Source organism: Rhinatrema bivittatum, chromosome 6, assembly GCF_901001135.1.
Source record: "Rhinatrema bivittatum chromosome 6, aRhiBiv1.1, whole genome shotgun sequence".
NCBI classification, from domain to species: Eukaryota; Metazoa; Chordata; class Amphibia; order Gymnophiona; family Rhinatrematidae; genus Rhinatrema; species Rhinatrema bivittatum.
The window spans coordinates 29,187,363-29,203,087 of record NC_042620.1 but is presented as its reverse complement, the minus strand read 5'-3'; the positions used below and the strand labels follow the sequence as shown (position 1 = coordinate 29,203,087).

Here is a 15,725-nt window from a genome sequence, read left to right as displayed (position 1 = left end):
CATTCTTACGAAACATCACGCCGGTTTACAATTAAAGATGGAGAAAATTATAATGAACAGGGAGTCGGGAAGAGGGAGAAGGCTGGAAAAAGAGGGAGGGAGAGGAAAGAGGGAAAGTAGAATGCTAACGAAGGAAAAAATAAGAGGAACAATTATATGTAACGAAACAGAGTATAACCTTGATAAGTGATTGCATTTACTCATCCATGTTTTATTTTTTGTAATCTTACACTATATACAATCTTATGACTACAACATGGAAAATTATGCAAGGAAAATATTGCCGAAAGTGGTTTCTTCATTCCACTTGAATCAATCCATGGAGCTTCCATCTTTCCCAGCTTTAGATCCTGCAACACCGCATGCAAAAGTATTGCATCAGATGTGAGGCATGCGTTATTACGCTACCTGGAGGTTACAAACACCTTCCGTTTGTCAGACCATCTTTTTTGTGCTATGGTCTGGGGCCAAGAAGGATCATAAGGCCTCCCGAGCTACTATTGTGCGGTGGTTGAAAGAGGTTATTAGCTCTGCTTATATCTGTCAGTCGCACTGTCCCAGTGGGGCTTCGAGCGCATTCTACTCTGTGTCAGGCAGCGTCTTGGGCTGAATGTCAAGGAGATCTGTGGAGCAGCTACTTGGAAATCATTGCACACTTTTGCTAGGCATTACTGTTTGGATGACCAGGTCCCAGAGTCCATGGGCTTTGGTGAAAGTGTGCTTCGAGCAGAACTCTCGCAGTCCCACCCCTCTTAGGGAAGCTTTCGTACATCCCAGGAGTCTGAACTGATCTGGGTACATACAGGAAAAGGAAAATTGGTTTTTACCTGATAATTTTCGTTCCTGAAGTTCCACAGATCAGTCCAGAGTTCCCACCCATTGCAGGAGAAGGGAATTGGAGAATCCGCTCAATCTATTTTGTTCCACTTTCTCTGAAGAATGGCAAAGGCTTTTTGTTGGCCCTGCATGGAGTTTGTATGGGCGGTGTTGGGGTTCCCAGGTTTTTTTTCCCACTGTTCGTTCGGGGCAGGTTAGTTAATTCTGTGGTTATTGTTGGGTTTTCTCATCTGGCTTGGATACAGTTCAATACTTGGGTACCTTGGGTTATGTGGCAGTGTCAGTAAAACTTTCTCTGACTCCATCTGCTGGAGGGGAGGCAAAACCCAGAGTCGGAACTGATCTGTGGTACTACAGGTACGATAAGAACCAATTTTCCTTTATTTGAGATCCTATAAGACACATTAAAGCTAGCTGTGTATGATGATGATTATACTCACTCATTGTACAGTATATAAAGGAAATAAAAAGCACCTATCACTCTAAACACAGTAATACAATAGAATCCAGTGGTATGTTTAAAGCAGGACTTTCCAAACCTGTCCTGGGGACCCCACAGCCAGTTGGGTTTTCAGGATATCCACAGTGAATATGCATGAGATACATTTGTATATATTGAGGCTCCATTATATGCATATTTATTGTGGATATCCTGACTGGCTCCAGGGACCCCAGGACAGGTTTGGAAAGCCCTGGTTTAAAGATTATTTTGCTCTGGAGTGATGTCTAAAGATCCCTTCCTCATCAGAAACTCTAAGCACTGACTAGGGTTGAACCTAGGGTGGTGTGGAGCCTGTGGCAAATCAGCCTGGGCAGGGCCCTCCAAATCTCTCCACAACCATTATCTCTCTTCCACACCTCCATTCATGTGCCACCCCCACTCCCTACACACTTATTCCCTTTCTCTCGCAATCTCTCATCCCGATATCATCATCATTTCTCTCTCCTCCACTTTCCCAATCCCCACCCCGCTCAGCATAGTCTTTTTCTCTCTACCTCCCTCTCTTCCCAGCTCAGCATATTACCCTCCCAACGCAGGAGGAGTTTGAGAACAGCACCTGCAGATGCTACCTTCACTCTGAAGTTTGAACTAGGCAGGCCTATGGGGCTCTGCATGGTTCAGACTTTAGATCGAAGCCAGATTGAGCAGGGACTGTATTTTTTGTCTGTTTGTACAGCGCTGCGTATCTCGTGTAGCACTATAGAAATGTTTAGGAGGAGGAGAAGACCAGTCACAAGTAAGAAGCACTGCTCTCTGACCACCCCTGCCTGCAGGAAGGGATCCCTCCAGGAAGCAGGCCTTGAGTAAGGACTGCCAGTGTGAGATCCAGGATTGTTGCCTCGTGTTTCTCAACCCAATTGCTCCAATATACACAAAATAAGAATCAAACATGGAACCCCCATCTATACTGTGGAAACAAAAAAACAAACATCACAAAGCTAAATTGCATGGATAAAAAGACAAGAACGTGACTAAATCTAATAAGAATTAGGAATGTGCTTTTGTTTTTTTGTTTTAGTGCATACCAAATCTAAACAAAATAAAGCACAACATGACTAAATTCAATGAAACACAGAATATATATATTTTTTTGGCTGTACACCCCTAAGAAGAATGTGAAAACTGCATTTAATTTGCTTTTAAAGTTCTGTTGAGCAGCAAGTGCAGGATTTCAAGCATTCATCTTACAGTAATTCCCAATCATGGACTTGAGAAGGTATTGTTTTCTTTTCTTGTGCATGGAATTAGGGCTTTCAGAATTACTGCAAATCCAGGTTAAGTCATGATGGGCAGGCCTCAGCCATCACTGCAGATTATACAAGATGTCTCATGATCAGAAACGCTTAAGTTGCATGTATGAGCATGATCCTTACTCAGAAATGCACGGTAGATATTTAACTGGAAAAACAAAAGCAGAGAAACTTACCCTGTGGGTGGTACATTTCAGTGTAATTATTTTAATGTAGTGATGTTAGCCAAAGTGTGTGACAAACACATTAAACAAGTTGTTACTCAGATATAGTTGGTGCTTATTTGATCTGCTTTGAAATGATTCCAGGCTGACTAGGCCTGGAAGCTACACAGTTACCAAGATGATATTGACAGGTGCCTTTGACAGCTTCACTGTCTCATCATCCTGAAGAATTTGAGGGTGTGGAACTTTAGTTATTTTGTAATGTTATTGAGGGCTAATTCAGCAAATGCTGAACACTATCCTCTGAGCCATCTTGTGGGATTAAATGGGCTGGGATGATCATTAAGCAGTTAAGGACTTGAAGTGAATTATTTGTTGGGTTTTTTTCTGCAACACCTTCACCAGGGCACAGGACCAAGATGATACATAATTGTGCAGAGATTTGTGTGCATTATTTTTTTTTATTTTTTCAGCATCTAAATAATAAGCCTTGAAGAACAATGTTTCAAGACAGGACACGAATAGGATTGAGGTAGAAGCTCCCTGTATAGCAGGAGGGAGCTTGTGATCAAAGAACCATCATAAAGAACCTGAAACCATGAAGTGGCCCATCTTGTGTGAGGGCAGGACCAGAGGGGGAGCAGGTGGTTTCCTTTGAAGTAGAACCAGTGCACAATCCTAAAGCAAGCACAAGGGGCAGGCTCCTCTTTGAGCCAGGTATTTGGCATCCTAGGCAGTTGTTTACCTGTTCCTAAATCTGAGCCTGTCTGCCAAGGAGAATGCTTGACTGAGAGGGGTGTGAGATGGGAATATACATTTAAATATAATCAGAGAGTTATGGAGGTGAATTTGGGAAAGAAAACCACTAGTTTGAGAGCTGGCAGGGAGCCAGTGAGGCAGATCACATGAGACAAGGCATGAGAAAAGTGTGATTGGTGATAACCAACAGTCTAGCATCTATTTGCTAGAGGAGGACACACAGAAGGCTTGGGGGAAGCAACTAACAGTTGCAGTTGTCCAAGCAAAACAACATTTTGGAGAAGGTGACAGGTGTCCAAAATTAGCAAGGAGTGAATTTTATAAATATTTTATAGCTGGGAATGAATGAAAGAGGTGTGTGAGATGGGTATCTAATATTGCACTTAGAATTTATCAGAAAAGATAGAGGTAGAATCGATAGACATATAGTCATCAGTTGGGCAAGAAATACTGGAAGAAGCAAAGGAAAAGAGAATTTCATCTTACCATGGTTAAGAGATTAACATAACATAAGAATTGCCATACTTTGTCAAAATGAGGATCCATCAAGCCCAGTATCCTGTTTTAAAAAGCATCAGTCCTAGTACACATCCCTTAGGCACACCTCTAAGAGATCTGACCTCTGTTTCCTATATTTTAACTAGTTTGCAATCCACAGTAGGACACTTCTCCTAGCCCATTACTTTTTATTTTTCTCAGGAAGGAGAATTTGTCAAATACCTTCTGAAAATCCAAATACACTATATCCACTGGATCACCATTATCTATGTTTAACCCCTTCAAAAAATGTAGCGGATTGGTGAGGCAAGACTTCACTTATGTGAATCCATGCTGGCTGTATCCCATTAAAACATGCTTTTCTATATCTTCTGTGATTTTATTCTTTAGAATAGTTTCTATTTTTTCCCTGTACTGAAGTCAGGCTCACTGGTCTAGTTTCCCAGATCACCACTGGAGCCCTTTTGAAAAAGCGGTGTCATATTGTCCAATCTTCAGGTATAATGGACCATTTTAATGATAGGTTACAAATTACTAGTAATAGATCTGCAATTTCATTTTTGAGTTCTTTCATAACTCTAGGGTGCAAACTATCTGGTCCAGGCGATTTGCTACTCTTTAGCTTGTCAATCTGCCCTATTTACATCATCCAGGTTCCTCGTGATTTGTTTTAGTTCTTCAAATCATCACTATTAAATACCGTTTCCAGCACAGATATCTCCCCAACATCATCTTCAGTAAACATAGAAGCAAAGAGTTCTTTTAATTTTTCCACTATGGTCTTGTCTTTTCTAAGTACCACTTTAACCCCTTGATCATATAATGATCCAATTGATTCCCTCACAAGCTTCCTGCTTAAGATATATTTAGAAAAGGTTTTATTATGAATTTTTGACTTTATAGCCAGCTTCTTTTCAAATTATCTTTTTGCCTGCCTTATCAATGTTTTACATCTAACTTGCCAGTGCTTATGCTTTTTCCTATTTTCTTTGTTTGGATCTGTTTCTTATTTTTGAAAGAAGTTCTTTTGGCTAAAATAGTTTTTCACTTCACCTTTTAACCATGCTGGCAGTCATTTGGCCTTCCTTCCACCTTTTCTAAAATATGGAATACATCTGGTCTAGGCTTTCGATATGGAATTTTTAAAGAATGCTCACACCTGATGTAAACTCTTTACCTTTGTAACTACACCTTTTAAGTTTTTTTCCTCATTTTATCAGTCTCCCTTTTGGAAGTTAAATGCTAGAGCAGTAGATTTACTTAATGTTCTCCTTCCAATATTTAACTCAAATTTGATTACTATTGCTGAGTGGCTGCACCAAATCCTGCATTCCACTAAGAATTAGATCTAAAATGGCTCCCCTTCTCATCTGTTTCCAGACTAGCTGCTCCATGAAGCAGTCATTTATTTCATCCAGAACCTTTACCTCCCTAGCATGTCCTGATGTTACAAATATCCAGTCAATACTGGCATAATTTAAATCTCCCATTATTACTGTGCTGCCAAATTTGTTAGCTTCCCTAATTTCCATTAGAATTTCATCATCTGTTCTTCAGATGTGAAGTGAGAGTGCATCGTGTTAGAAACTTTGGGCAGACAGCAGGAAAGTTGCTGACACTAAGGGGGAAGGGGAGGAGGGAATGTGAAAAAAGAAAGATCTAGCTGTAGCAATGATGGGAACAGACTTAGGAACAGATAAGAGCACCTAAACTGAGAGTGCATGTATTGAATAGTAATACATTTACATATGTTTTTACTATCATGACTTTTTATTTGGAGTAAAATAAAATACAAAGACATTTCTGCAAAATTAACTTGAGGCTGTTATTCAGTACCTTTTCTCCTGCTAAGTTTGGACATAGCCAAATAAATGATGGGTTTTGAAAGTTCTGCCACACTGACTGATCTGGCTAGCTCAGAGGCATTCCAAGGTGGAGCTGATTATCCATAATGTAGAGACAAATCAAACCACAATGAGCCTCTGGTAACCCACTAGAAATATCAGAAAAAACAGAGAGGAACCAAAAAAAATATTTAAACTGACATGGTCGGCAGCAAATCAAATATTGGCTAAGGGAAAGGTGTCAGCAAGCTTGTTGGCGTGTCCAAAAAATGGACTGCCTGGTCAGTTCGATCATTCACCTTAGGATTCAGCAAAATAAGAAGAATTTTAAGCATGTGAAATAGTCACAACAGTCCTGTATTAAACCTAGAAAAAAGCTCAACATGCCTAGTATTTCACCAAGTAGGCTTCAGGGGTAAAATCATATTCCATAAGAAAATCGTCCGACTGTTGTCTGTGAAAACATACAAATCATTCATAAAGCAATACAACAAATGAATAACAAAAAGTGCTTATCTTCAAGCCAGATTGTACCATATGTCCAGGACCAAATCTCTCTGTAATGCAACAAGGAGAAACTGAGAGCAACCCATGACTTCTTAAGGCGTCATTGATGACGTCAGCTGTGTCACTGGTGGCACCTCACCTGAAAGAAACAAACTAGTGACGTCAAAACTGATGTGGTTAACGTATCAGTCTACCTAAGAAAACACTTATATCCATATCAGAATTAAGACCCCCAAGAGTGACTGCTTTTAATTTGTGCATCCAATGCTGTTCCAATCACAAAAGTCTTTATTTTTTTTTATTTATTTAAGGTTTTTATATACTGGCATTCATGATACAATCACATCATGCTGGTTTATAGTTGAATAAGGGGATGCAAAATAAATTAAAACTGGAACCTGTGCAAGGAAAGAATGCAGTTACAATGAACAAGGGTGATCAGACTGGGAGAAGAGAGAAATACTGTAGGAATTTAACATTATATAGAGTTATTTATAATGAACTGATATGGCTGCATTATAGATGTTGATGGAGTGAAATTTAGGAGGAGTTCGGAAATGCTTGTTTAAACAGCCAAGTCTTAAGTCTTTTTCGGAAGGTTGGGAGGCAAGGCTCCTCTCTGAGATCAGGTGGAATGGAATTCCATAGTGATGGTCCAGCTGTTGAGAATGCCCATTCTCTTAAAGTTATATGCAGAGTGGATTTGGTATGAGGTACCTGGAGGGATCCTCTGTATGCTTCTCTGGTAGGTCTTGTGGGGTTATGTTGGCTGAGCGGGAATTGTAGGTCTAGTGGGGCATGGTGATGGATGGCTTTATATATAATGGTGATGGACTTGAAGATGATTCTGAAATGAGTTGGCAGCCAGTGTAGGTTTTTTAGGATTGGGGATATGTGGTCTCTTCTCCTTAAGTTAGAATTCTTGCTGCCGCGTTTTGGACCATCTGTAACGGTTTGGTGTAAGAAGATGGGAGACCTAGTGGAAATCCAAATGAACTGTATTCGATGGGGGGGGGGGAAAGGCTGATGTGCACGGAGCAGGAGAGGGACCTTGGGGTGATAGTGTCTAATGATATGAAGTCTGCGAAACAATGCGACAAGGCGATAGCAAAAGCCAGAAGAATGCTGGGCTGCATAGAGAGAGGAATATCGAGTAAGAAAAGGGAAGTGATTATTCCCTTGTACAGGTCCTTGGTGAGGCCTCACCTGGAGTACTGTGTTCAGTTCTGGAGACCGTATCTACAAAGAGACAAAGACAAGATGGAAGCGGTACAGAGAAGGGCGACCAGGAAGGTGGAGGATCTTCATCGGATGACGTACGAGGAGAGATTGAAGAATCTAAATATGTACACCCTGGAGGAAAGGAGGAGCAGGGGTGATATGATTCAGACTTTCAGATACTTAAAAAACTTTAATGATCCAAAGACAACGACAAACCTTTTCCGTAGGAAAAAAATCAGCAGAACCAGAGGTCACGAGCTGAGGCTCCTGGGAGGAAGACTAAGAACCAATGTCAGGAAGTATTTCTTCACGGAAAGGGTGGTGGATGCCTGGAATGCCCTTCCGGAAGAAGTGGTGAAGTCTAAAACTGTGAAGGACTTCAAAGGGGCGTGGGATAAACACTGTGGATCCATCAAGTCTAGTGGGCGTAAATAAAGTGGAGGCAGCAAAACACTGCACAGAGCGGCAATAGCCACAGAGGCATTCACGGAGCGGGATGCCAGTGGCCAGTAGTTGGGGTTCCACCTTCAGGCAGCAAAACACTGCACGGAGCGGCAGTAGCCACAGAGGCGTTCACGGAGCGGGATGCCAGTGGCCAGTAGTTGGGGTTCCACCTTCAGGCAGCAAAACACTGCACGGAGCGGCAGTAGCCACAGAGGCATTCACGTAAGTCCCGGGGCTTTGTAAAAGGGGCGGGGAGGGGGCGTGTCCAGGGTCAGGGGGCGGTTTGGGGTGGGACCAGGGGGCGTGGTGCCGGCCCGGGGGCGTGGTCGAGGCCTCCGGACCAGCCCCCGGGTCGGGTGATGGCGCACGCAGATTTACGCCTACTTTCAGCAGGCCAACAAAGGTAGGGGGGGTTTAGATAGGGCCAGGGGGGTGGGTTAGGGAGGGGAAGGTGCGGCGGGGTGGAAAGAAAGTTCCCTCCGAGGCCGCTCCGATTTCAGAGCGGCCTTGGAGGGAACAGGCTCGGCGCGAGCAAGTTGCACAAATGTGCACCCCCTTGCGTGCGCCGACCCCGGATTTTATAAGATACGCGCGGCTACGCGCGTATCTTATAAAATCCAGCGTACTTTTGTTCGCGCCTGGTGCGAGAACAAAAGTACGTACTCGCGCAACTTTATAAAATCCGGCCCTTAGGGTTCCAAATGCCATTTCAATTTTTTTTGTAGGGTTTTCTGGTTGGCATCACAGCAGTGCATATTGTTGGAAAGTGCTATTTTAACCTCAGAATGTCCTTTTTCGATCCACAGCAGTTGAGGGTTTTCTTAGATTCTCCTCCACCCTCATAAAACCCACAGCTGGATAGGTTTAAAGTAAAGCGGAAGGACTTCTCATGTTTGGCCTTGTTTTCTTTATGGTCAATATTACCTTGTAATATGCTCCTTTAAAGGTGTCTCCCGTATTTCCTTTATTTTGTTAAAGTACAGTAAATTATTGGATGTGAATTGATATTTTCTGTATGTTATTCAGGTTTTCCTTCTGTACTTTAAAAATTTCCACACAAGTGGATGCTTGTTTATAATTGATTAAAACGCATAAATAAAAAATTAAAAAAAAAAAAAAGAATGTCCTTGTTCAAGTAAAACCTGGTATTATAAATGCATAATGTTTAATTGTGTGTGGGGAAGGTGTGACTGGGAGGGGGTGACACCTAGTGGTTAGATTGGGGGCCTCTGATTGCAGGGTTTTGCAGAGAGCCCTGGTGCATGGCTCCAGCCCAGGACTGACACTGCAGTGTCTGGAGTAAATAGTTGGGAGGAGCTATAAAATAAGAGGGAAAAAGATCCCTAGTAGTTGTGAATGAAAGCTTCGGGATCTCTGTACTGGTTCGGATTGAGCTGGAAGCCCAAAGGAGCAGGATGAAATTGCTGGATCAAAATAAAAATCAAAACCCCTCCATGTAACAGTCTCCCAGCCCCTTGGTGGTGTTTGTTGCGTTAAGGGTGAGGGTGCACTTTTTCACTTTGCCAGAGGGGCCAAATGGGCCTGGCTGTGGCTCTGTACCCCATAGCCAAATAACTTTAGCACAGCTGAAGAGCAGTCCTACATCATCTTTGAATAATTTGTAAATGGGAGATTGTAACATGCAAATAATTCAATCATAGAAATTCTAGCAGCAGTGGTGTGAATGTTTTTTGCTTCCAGTGCTAAAGTTAGCCAGATAAGTTTATCCAGCTAGCTTTAAGCTAGTCGGGTATTTTCAGCAGCATGGACATGTCACTGAATATCCCAACAGTGTTAGCCGGATAAGCTCATTCAGCTAGCTTTAAGCTAGTCGGGTATTTTCAGCAGCATGGACATGTCACTGAATATCTCGATAGTGTTAGCCGGATAAGCTCATTCAGCTAGCTTTAAGCTAGTCGGGTATTTTCAGCAGCATGGACATGTCACTGAATATCCCAACAGTGTTAGCCGGATAAGCTCATTCAGCTAGCTTTAAGCTAGTCGGGTATTTTCAGCAGCATGGACATGTCACTGAATATCTCGATAGTGTTAGCCGGATAAGCTCGTTCACCTAGCTTTAAGCTACTCTGGTATTTTCAGCAGCATGGGCATGTCACTGAATATCCCGACAGTGTTAGCCGGATAAGCTCGTTCACCTAGCTTTAAGCTACTCTGGTATTTTCAACAGCATGGACATGTCACTGAATATCCCGACAGTGTTAGCCGGATAAGCTCGTTCAGCTAATTTTACTGGCTGGACAACAGCTGAATAGGGTCACCTAAGTAAATTTGTCCTGTTGAATGAATTGTATTTTTTTTCTTTCAGATGAAGTTACTAAACCTGTACATTAAGAGGGCCCAAACGACCAATAGCAACAGCAGTTCATCATCGGATGTTTCGACTCACAGCTAGTAGAAGCCTCCGTCTGGACAGATGTGTAGGTTTGGAAGCTCTCAGCGGCGCCCCCTCGGAGACCTTTCTGCTGGCCCTTCGCTCCTCTGGCACGCTCCATCAAGAAGAGGCCATGCCAGTGTTTGTTGCAATCAGTATTCTAGTCCAACAGGAGCTTTTCTGTGAAATCCTTTTTGGCATTGAATGTAAAGGAAGCAAGGCCTGTGTTGCAGTCTTGAAAAAAAGAAAGACAAAAAGCCATAATTAAACTTATTTGTATGACCTGCTGAAATCTTGATTAATGTTTGAAAGATGGAATCCTATTATGCTGTACTGACTGAAAAAAAAAAGTCAAAATGATTATACTTCAGCTTGTACATTTTTTTTTAGTTGAATTGACACAGTTTTGGTTTGAAACTGTTTGTAACCTAATATTTATTTATATATATATATTATTTTTTTTTTGTTTGTTTCTTTACGGCTGGATTCTGCCCATTTCACAGTTTAATTTTGATGTAGGTGTATATGTTCAGGTTATATAACTACCATTCAAACCTACTTAAAATGTGAAGTGTTTCTTATACTAACAGAAGTGCAGCCCTCATTTAACCCTTTCATAGATATTAGGATATTATGAATGGTGACAGGCATCGCAGGATGGGATTCATCAGAGGTTTAGACAAAGAGAAGAACCGTAGGTTTTGGAGGGAGGGCAGTATCGGAGGGGGGGAGGGAAGAGAAGAGAAATTATGTACTGTCTGCCATCCTTTGTTCCTAGTCGTCATGCTGAATGGACACCACTATCGGCATAGCCTTATCCTCCGTTCCCCTCATTCCCCAGTCCCTTCTCGGAGTGGAAATGCTCTAGCTAGAGAACACACGGGCCAGCGTGTTAACTGAAGTAAGAGCAGCTTTGTTTTACTGAAATGGAGCAGAGTGTGGATCAGAGCCAGTTCTTGGGCGTGGGCACTGAGTGTATTTGCTTGTTACATAAAAAGCAAGGCAGAGAGATGAGCCCCATTTCCAGTGCTGGCCACCGGTTTTCCCCCACCAGTCGTGAGCAGCGTCGCACTTTTAATTGGAATAAATCCTTTCCTCAAGCGGCCTGCCTTCCCCCCCCCCCCCCCCCCCCCAACCCTGTATTTCAATAAACTGGTCTCTTCTAGTGATCGGATTGATCCTGGGGAGAGAACCAGATTCTTTGCTGGTTATCGTATCTTTTATTGGATCAAAATAAATATCCAGGGATAGCGTAGTAGATAAGCTTTACAGATCAGGCTGGTCCTGTCTCCTTTGAACAAAGGGCGTTCTTGATCTCAGAAGCTCATGTACTACAGCTTCTTTGGGTTCTTCTTGGTTTGGGCTGATAAAAGTATAACGTTCTACCAAGAATTCAGATAAACCAGGAGAAAATATGCAGACAAAACCAAAAGGCGCAATCAGCAGTCAGTCTCGAATGAAGTTGGGTGCTTGCACATAGATCTGGGAGCTGTAGATGGAGCAGTTTGGAGTTCCTGCATGCACAAGTGCAAGAGCAGATTTCCATCCCATGTGCCCCTAGGTGCAGGATCTCCCAGTGCCCTCCCACCTGCTGGCAGAAGGGAGGAGGGGAGAGGATTGTGCCGGATGCAAGTGCCCCCGGGGGAAATCCGTGGGCCCTCTTTTTGGTGGATTGGACCATTGCTGCCTAAAATGCTGCCCAGGGCTCTGGTTTGTGCCTTTCTCCAGTCTTCAGCAGCGGCTTGAGTGACGTTTTCTTTAAATGTTTCTGCGCGCTCATTAGATAGCAGGGAAAACCCTTAGGCTTCCCCAGCACTTTCTTTTAGAGTCTTACATTTTATTTTCTGTTGATTGGTTTTTGTTTGGGAGGGGGAGAGGAAAGGACACAGTTGTCTTTACATAATTTATTCATAGATGGAATTTGTTGATGTACTATTTAACCCTTGTGTCCAGATTCAGTATTTTAACAGTATCCCAGTTTTTATGACTTTAAAAGATTGAAATGTTAATTTTAGAAAAAGGCTGACTTTTTCCCTCTAAATTAATGTACTCAATTCTTTGGAGAAGACAGTTTGCCCCTACCCCTTGAGTTTTACTTCTAAATTGTAACTCTCACTAAATCTTCCAGCTGAATTGATGATAAAATTATTTTTTTCTCTCTTACCTGAGCATAAATTCACCGTAATGTTTAAGGACTGAGATACTCGGTGCACTGACACTACAGTATTAATGTATGACTTGTGTATATATATAAACGCGTGAAATTCTGTACAGCGCCATGGCTTCCGTTTCGCACAGACATCTCTTGCTGAACGATATCGGCATCTTCCAGACTGCAAAGTACAGGACCAGGCCTTACTTTCCTCATCAAAAAACAGTTTTGTTTGTAGGCAAAACATTCATTATGCGATTTTCATGTTCCAGTCCATGAGTACCATAAAGACTTGTTTCCCTGTCCAAAACAAGAAAGAAAACTGCTGGTTTATTTGAGTTCATCTAGCCATGTTCTTAGTGTAGCCAGCGTATTTCCTCCTGCTAGTACTGAAGTGTTTTAAAACCTTACCTCACTTCTGCATTTTCTCACTCAAAGGCTTAACTCTGAATGTTGGTTGTATAATCTGAATTTATTATTTTTTTTGTATAAAAGCAGTACAATCACTTTCAGCCAGCACCAAGGTCTCTTTGGCAGTACATGTTACTCTCTCATGCATGTCTGCAGACGAGAGTGTCTGCATGTCACAGTGGGCATCATCGATTGAAGCTGAATATCAGCTTTTCCAGCAGTAGAGACTGAACACTGAGCTGCCTCATCCTACTGCACTTGCTACAGGGCTTTTATGATCTGTGTCTTAGAAGAAAAAAAATGATTTGCCCATCACGCTTTCAGAATCTGAATTTCAGTCATCAGACTGCTTGCCCTCCTTTGGCTGTTGGGTTGCATAAACCTCCAATGCTGTTATGTAGGCTGCACTTTAGAGGTGAAGGGCACAGTTGAATAAACTAATAACAGCCACCCACCCAAATACACACAGTTTTAAGTACTGTAGTTTTCATGTAGTGCAGAATTATTGAGGCATGTGGCTTTCTTAAGGTACACTATGTGTGCTTGCCTGGATTATAAATTACTACAATACAAACACTGTTTTTTTCTATTGTGTGTTAACAGCTTATCAGTAAACAAGCATAAGTAATATCATGCCCATCTTTAAAATATCCATCTTCTTATGTTCATTATTTATCAAGCAAAATGCTGTATTGTATGGAACAAGGAACGGCAATTTTGTAGAATGCCACAGGAACTTTAACAGCAATGTTTTAAATGGAAGAAGTACTCTATGTGACAGCCATTTAATATGGCATTATTGGCCATCAGGTTCATTGTGCATGTATTATTTTTAGTTTTTTGGTTTGGTTTTTAGGCTGTTTTTGTTTGGAGGGGTTTGTTTTTTTTTAGCTTTTGTCATGTTACATCCATATTTGTATTTATATCTTATTATTTGCTTCACCTTTGAGTGTATCATGGCAAATGTACAGATTTTTTCTTTTGGGTTAGCATTTAACATAATTGAATTTGCTAAAAAAATTTTAAAAAATCCTGATATAAAATTTTGAGCTTGCCCTAGAATAAATGAAATTTCTGTTTAAAATCCTGTTGAGTCTTTTCTTCAAGAATTCAAATTACCATTTAACCCATTTGTCTTTTATGAGCCACAGTCCTATTAAAAAACACAAAACAAAAGGTGCAAAAACTTACAAATTCAGAAAACCTATAATGTCAAATTAAACCCAACACAAGCCCATGATTCGGCAGACCATTTTACCTTTCCCAGGGATCAAATAAAATAAAAACAAAAATTAATCAGATAAATTTTTCAACTTACATACAAAATCATGCTCTCACTTTCACTTACATTTCCACTTCAAATTCATCAACAGACTACCTTGTCAAAAAGATGCCAAACACATTTATAAAACCATTACCCAATCTCTATCAGGAACAAAACTGAGACATCAAAACCAACCCAACTTTATTGTCCACTAGGTGACCAACCTCTAATGCATTTAAGACATGCAGCTGTACTGTATTTAATTTGTATATCCACTGCTGAAATGTTGGGTTTAATTTGACATGTTTAATCTGTTGGCAGTAGAATCACTGAATGCAAACCTGACATTTTGGAGCATTGTTAGAAGATAAGTTATATTGGAAATCCTTCCAATGGAAAATTGGGTTGTGAAAGTTAAGAGTTGTGATAAAAAAAAAAAAAAAAAAGAGAACTGGTACATGATTGAGAGCTTCAGTGTTGCATTCTGATTCTGCCTGCAGCCCATTGCATGGAAAGAGGCAGCAGATTAAAGCATAAGCACAGCAAATAACTGATGACAAATTCCTTAAGGAGTTGTGAAATTTTTTTTAACAAGATGTTTTTATTTTAAGTTTTTGAACAAATAAATGTTTGCACGTTTTGTTTCTTGTTTTTGATATTATTTGAAGTGCTTGCTTATTGTGTGATTTGGGGTTAAAGCCATACTACTGCCTGTTTATCTCAAAACCTTAATTTCCTGGGATTTCAGTACCATCTTATTCCTCAGCCTTTCTTCTCTCTCATCTTATATTCTACCTTGGCTGAGAATTAATGGTGTACTTATTCTGTCATAGACATGCTTCAGCTGTTTGTTCTAATGGTTCAAAAGGGAAACCTGAGCTTTGATAATATACTTGCAGCATTTCTGCAAATGCTTGATGTAGATCTGGGAGAATGTCCATTTTTGTGCTCTCCAATAAAAGCATATTTTCTGGTACTCTTTCCCCATTCTTCCTCTCCTGGTGGTGGGCCAATTAAACAGAGTTCCCCAGTGTGTGAGGATGGAAATGGAAGCCTCCTATAAGGCTGAATCATTTGATGTGCAGGAGCTGTTGGAGCATATATAGTCTTCTATCCCAGGTCTAATCTCCACGATCTACTGACATCACACTAGTCACCAACAAACCCAAACCTGAGGCTGATCCTAAAATGCTGTGAAGTACACATTATTGCCCACCATTTTTGGAGGCTGCTTCCTGGTCCTGGGCTTTCAGCTATTCTCCACTATCAAGGAGAACTGCCTTGAGAGTTCTGCATGATGATAAATCAGACAAGGGATTGGTTGGAGAGCCATCCAAGGGATGGGAATTATTCCTAGAAAAGAATCCAAAAACAGATACCTCATAGAGACACAGAAAATAATGGGCCGGATTTTAAAAAGGTTATGCGTGCCGGACAGGTTTTTGACTGATGCAGAAAGAGCAGCAGCTTAGCCCTGGTG

At 41.3% G+C, this 15,725-nt stretch overlaps 1 protein-coding gene across 21 annotated transcripts in view; it reads left to right on the top strand.

The window, feature by feature from the left end:
* CLASP1 (cytoplasmic linker associated protein 1) overlaps positions 1–14,885 on the top strand; it is a 637,864-nt gene extending 622,979 nt beyond the window's left edge. For all 21 annotated transcript variants that reach the window (XM_029605186.1, XM_029605182.1, XM_029605181.1 and 18 more), the window contains one exon: positions 10,353–14,885. In XM_029605186.1, coding sequence (XP_029461046.1) covers positions 10,353–10,439 — 87 coding nt within the window. In that variant the 3' untranslated portion in view covers positions 10,440–14,885. The remainder of the gene's footprint in view (positions 1–10,352) is intronic.
* Positions 14,886–15,725: the final 840 nt, after the last annotated feature.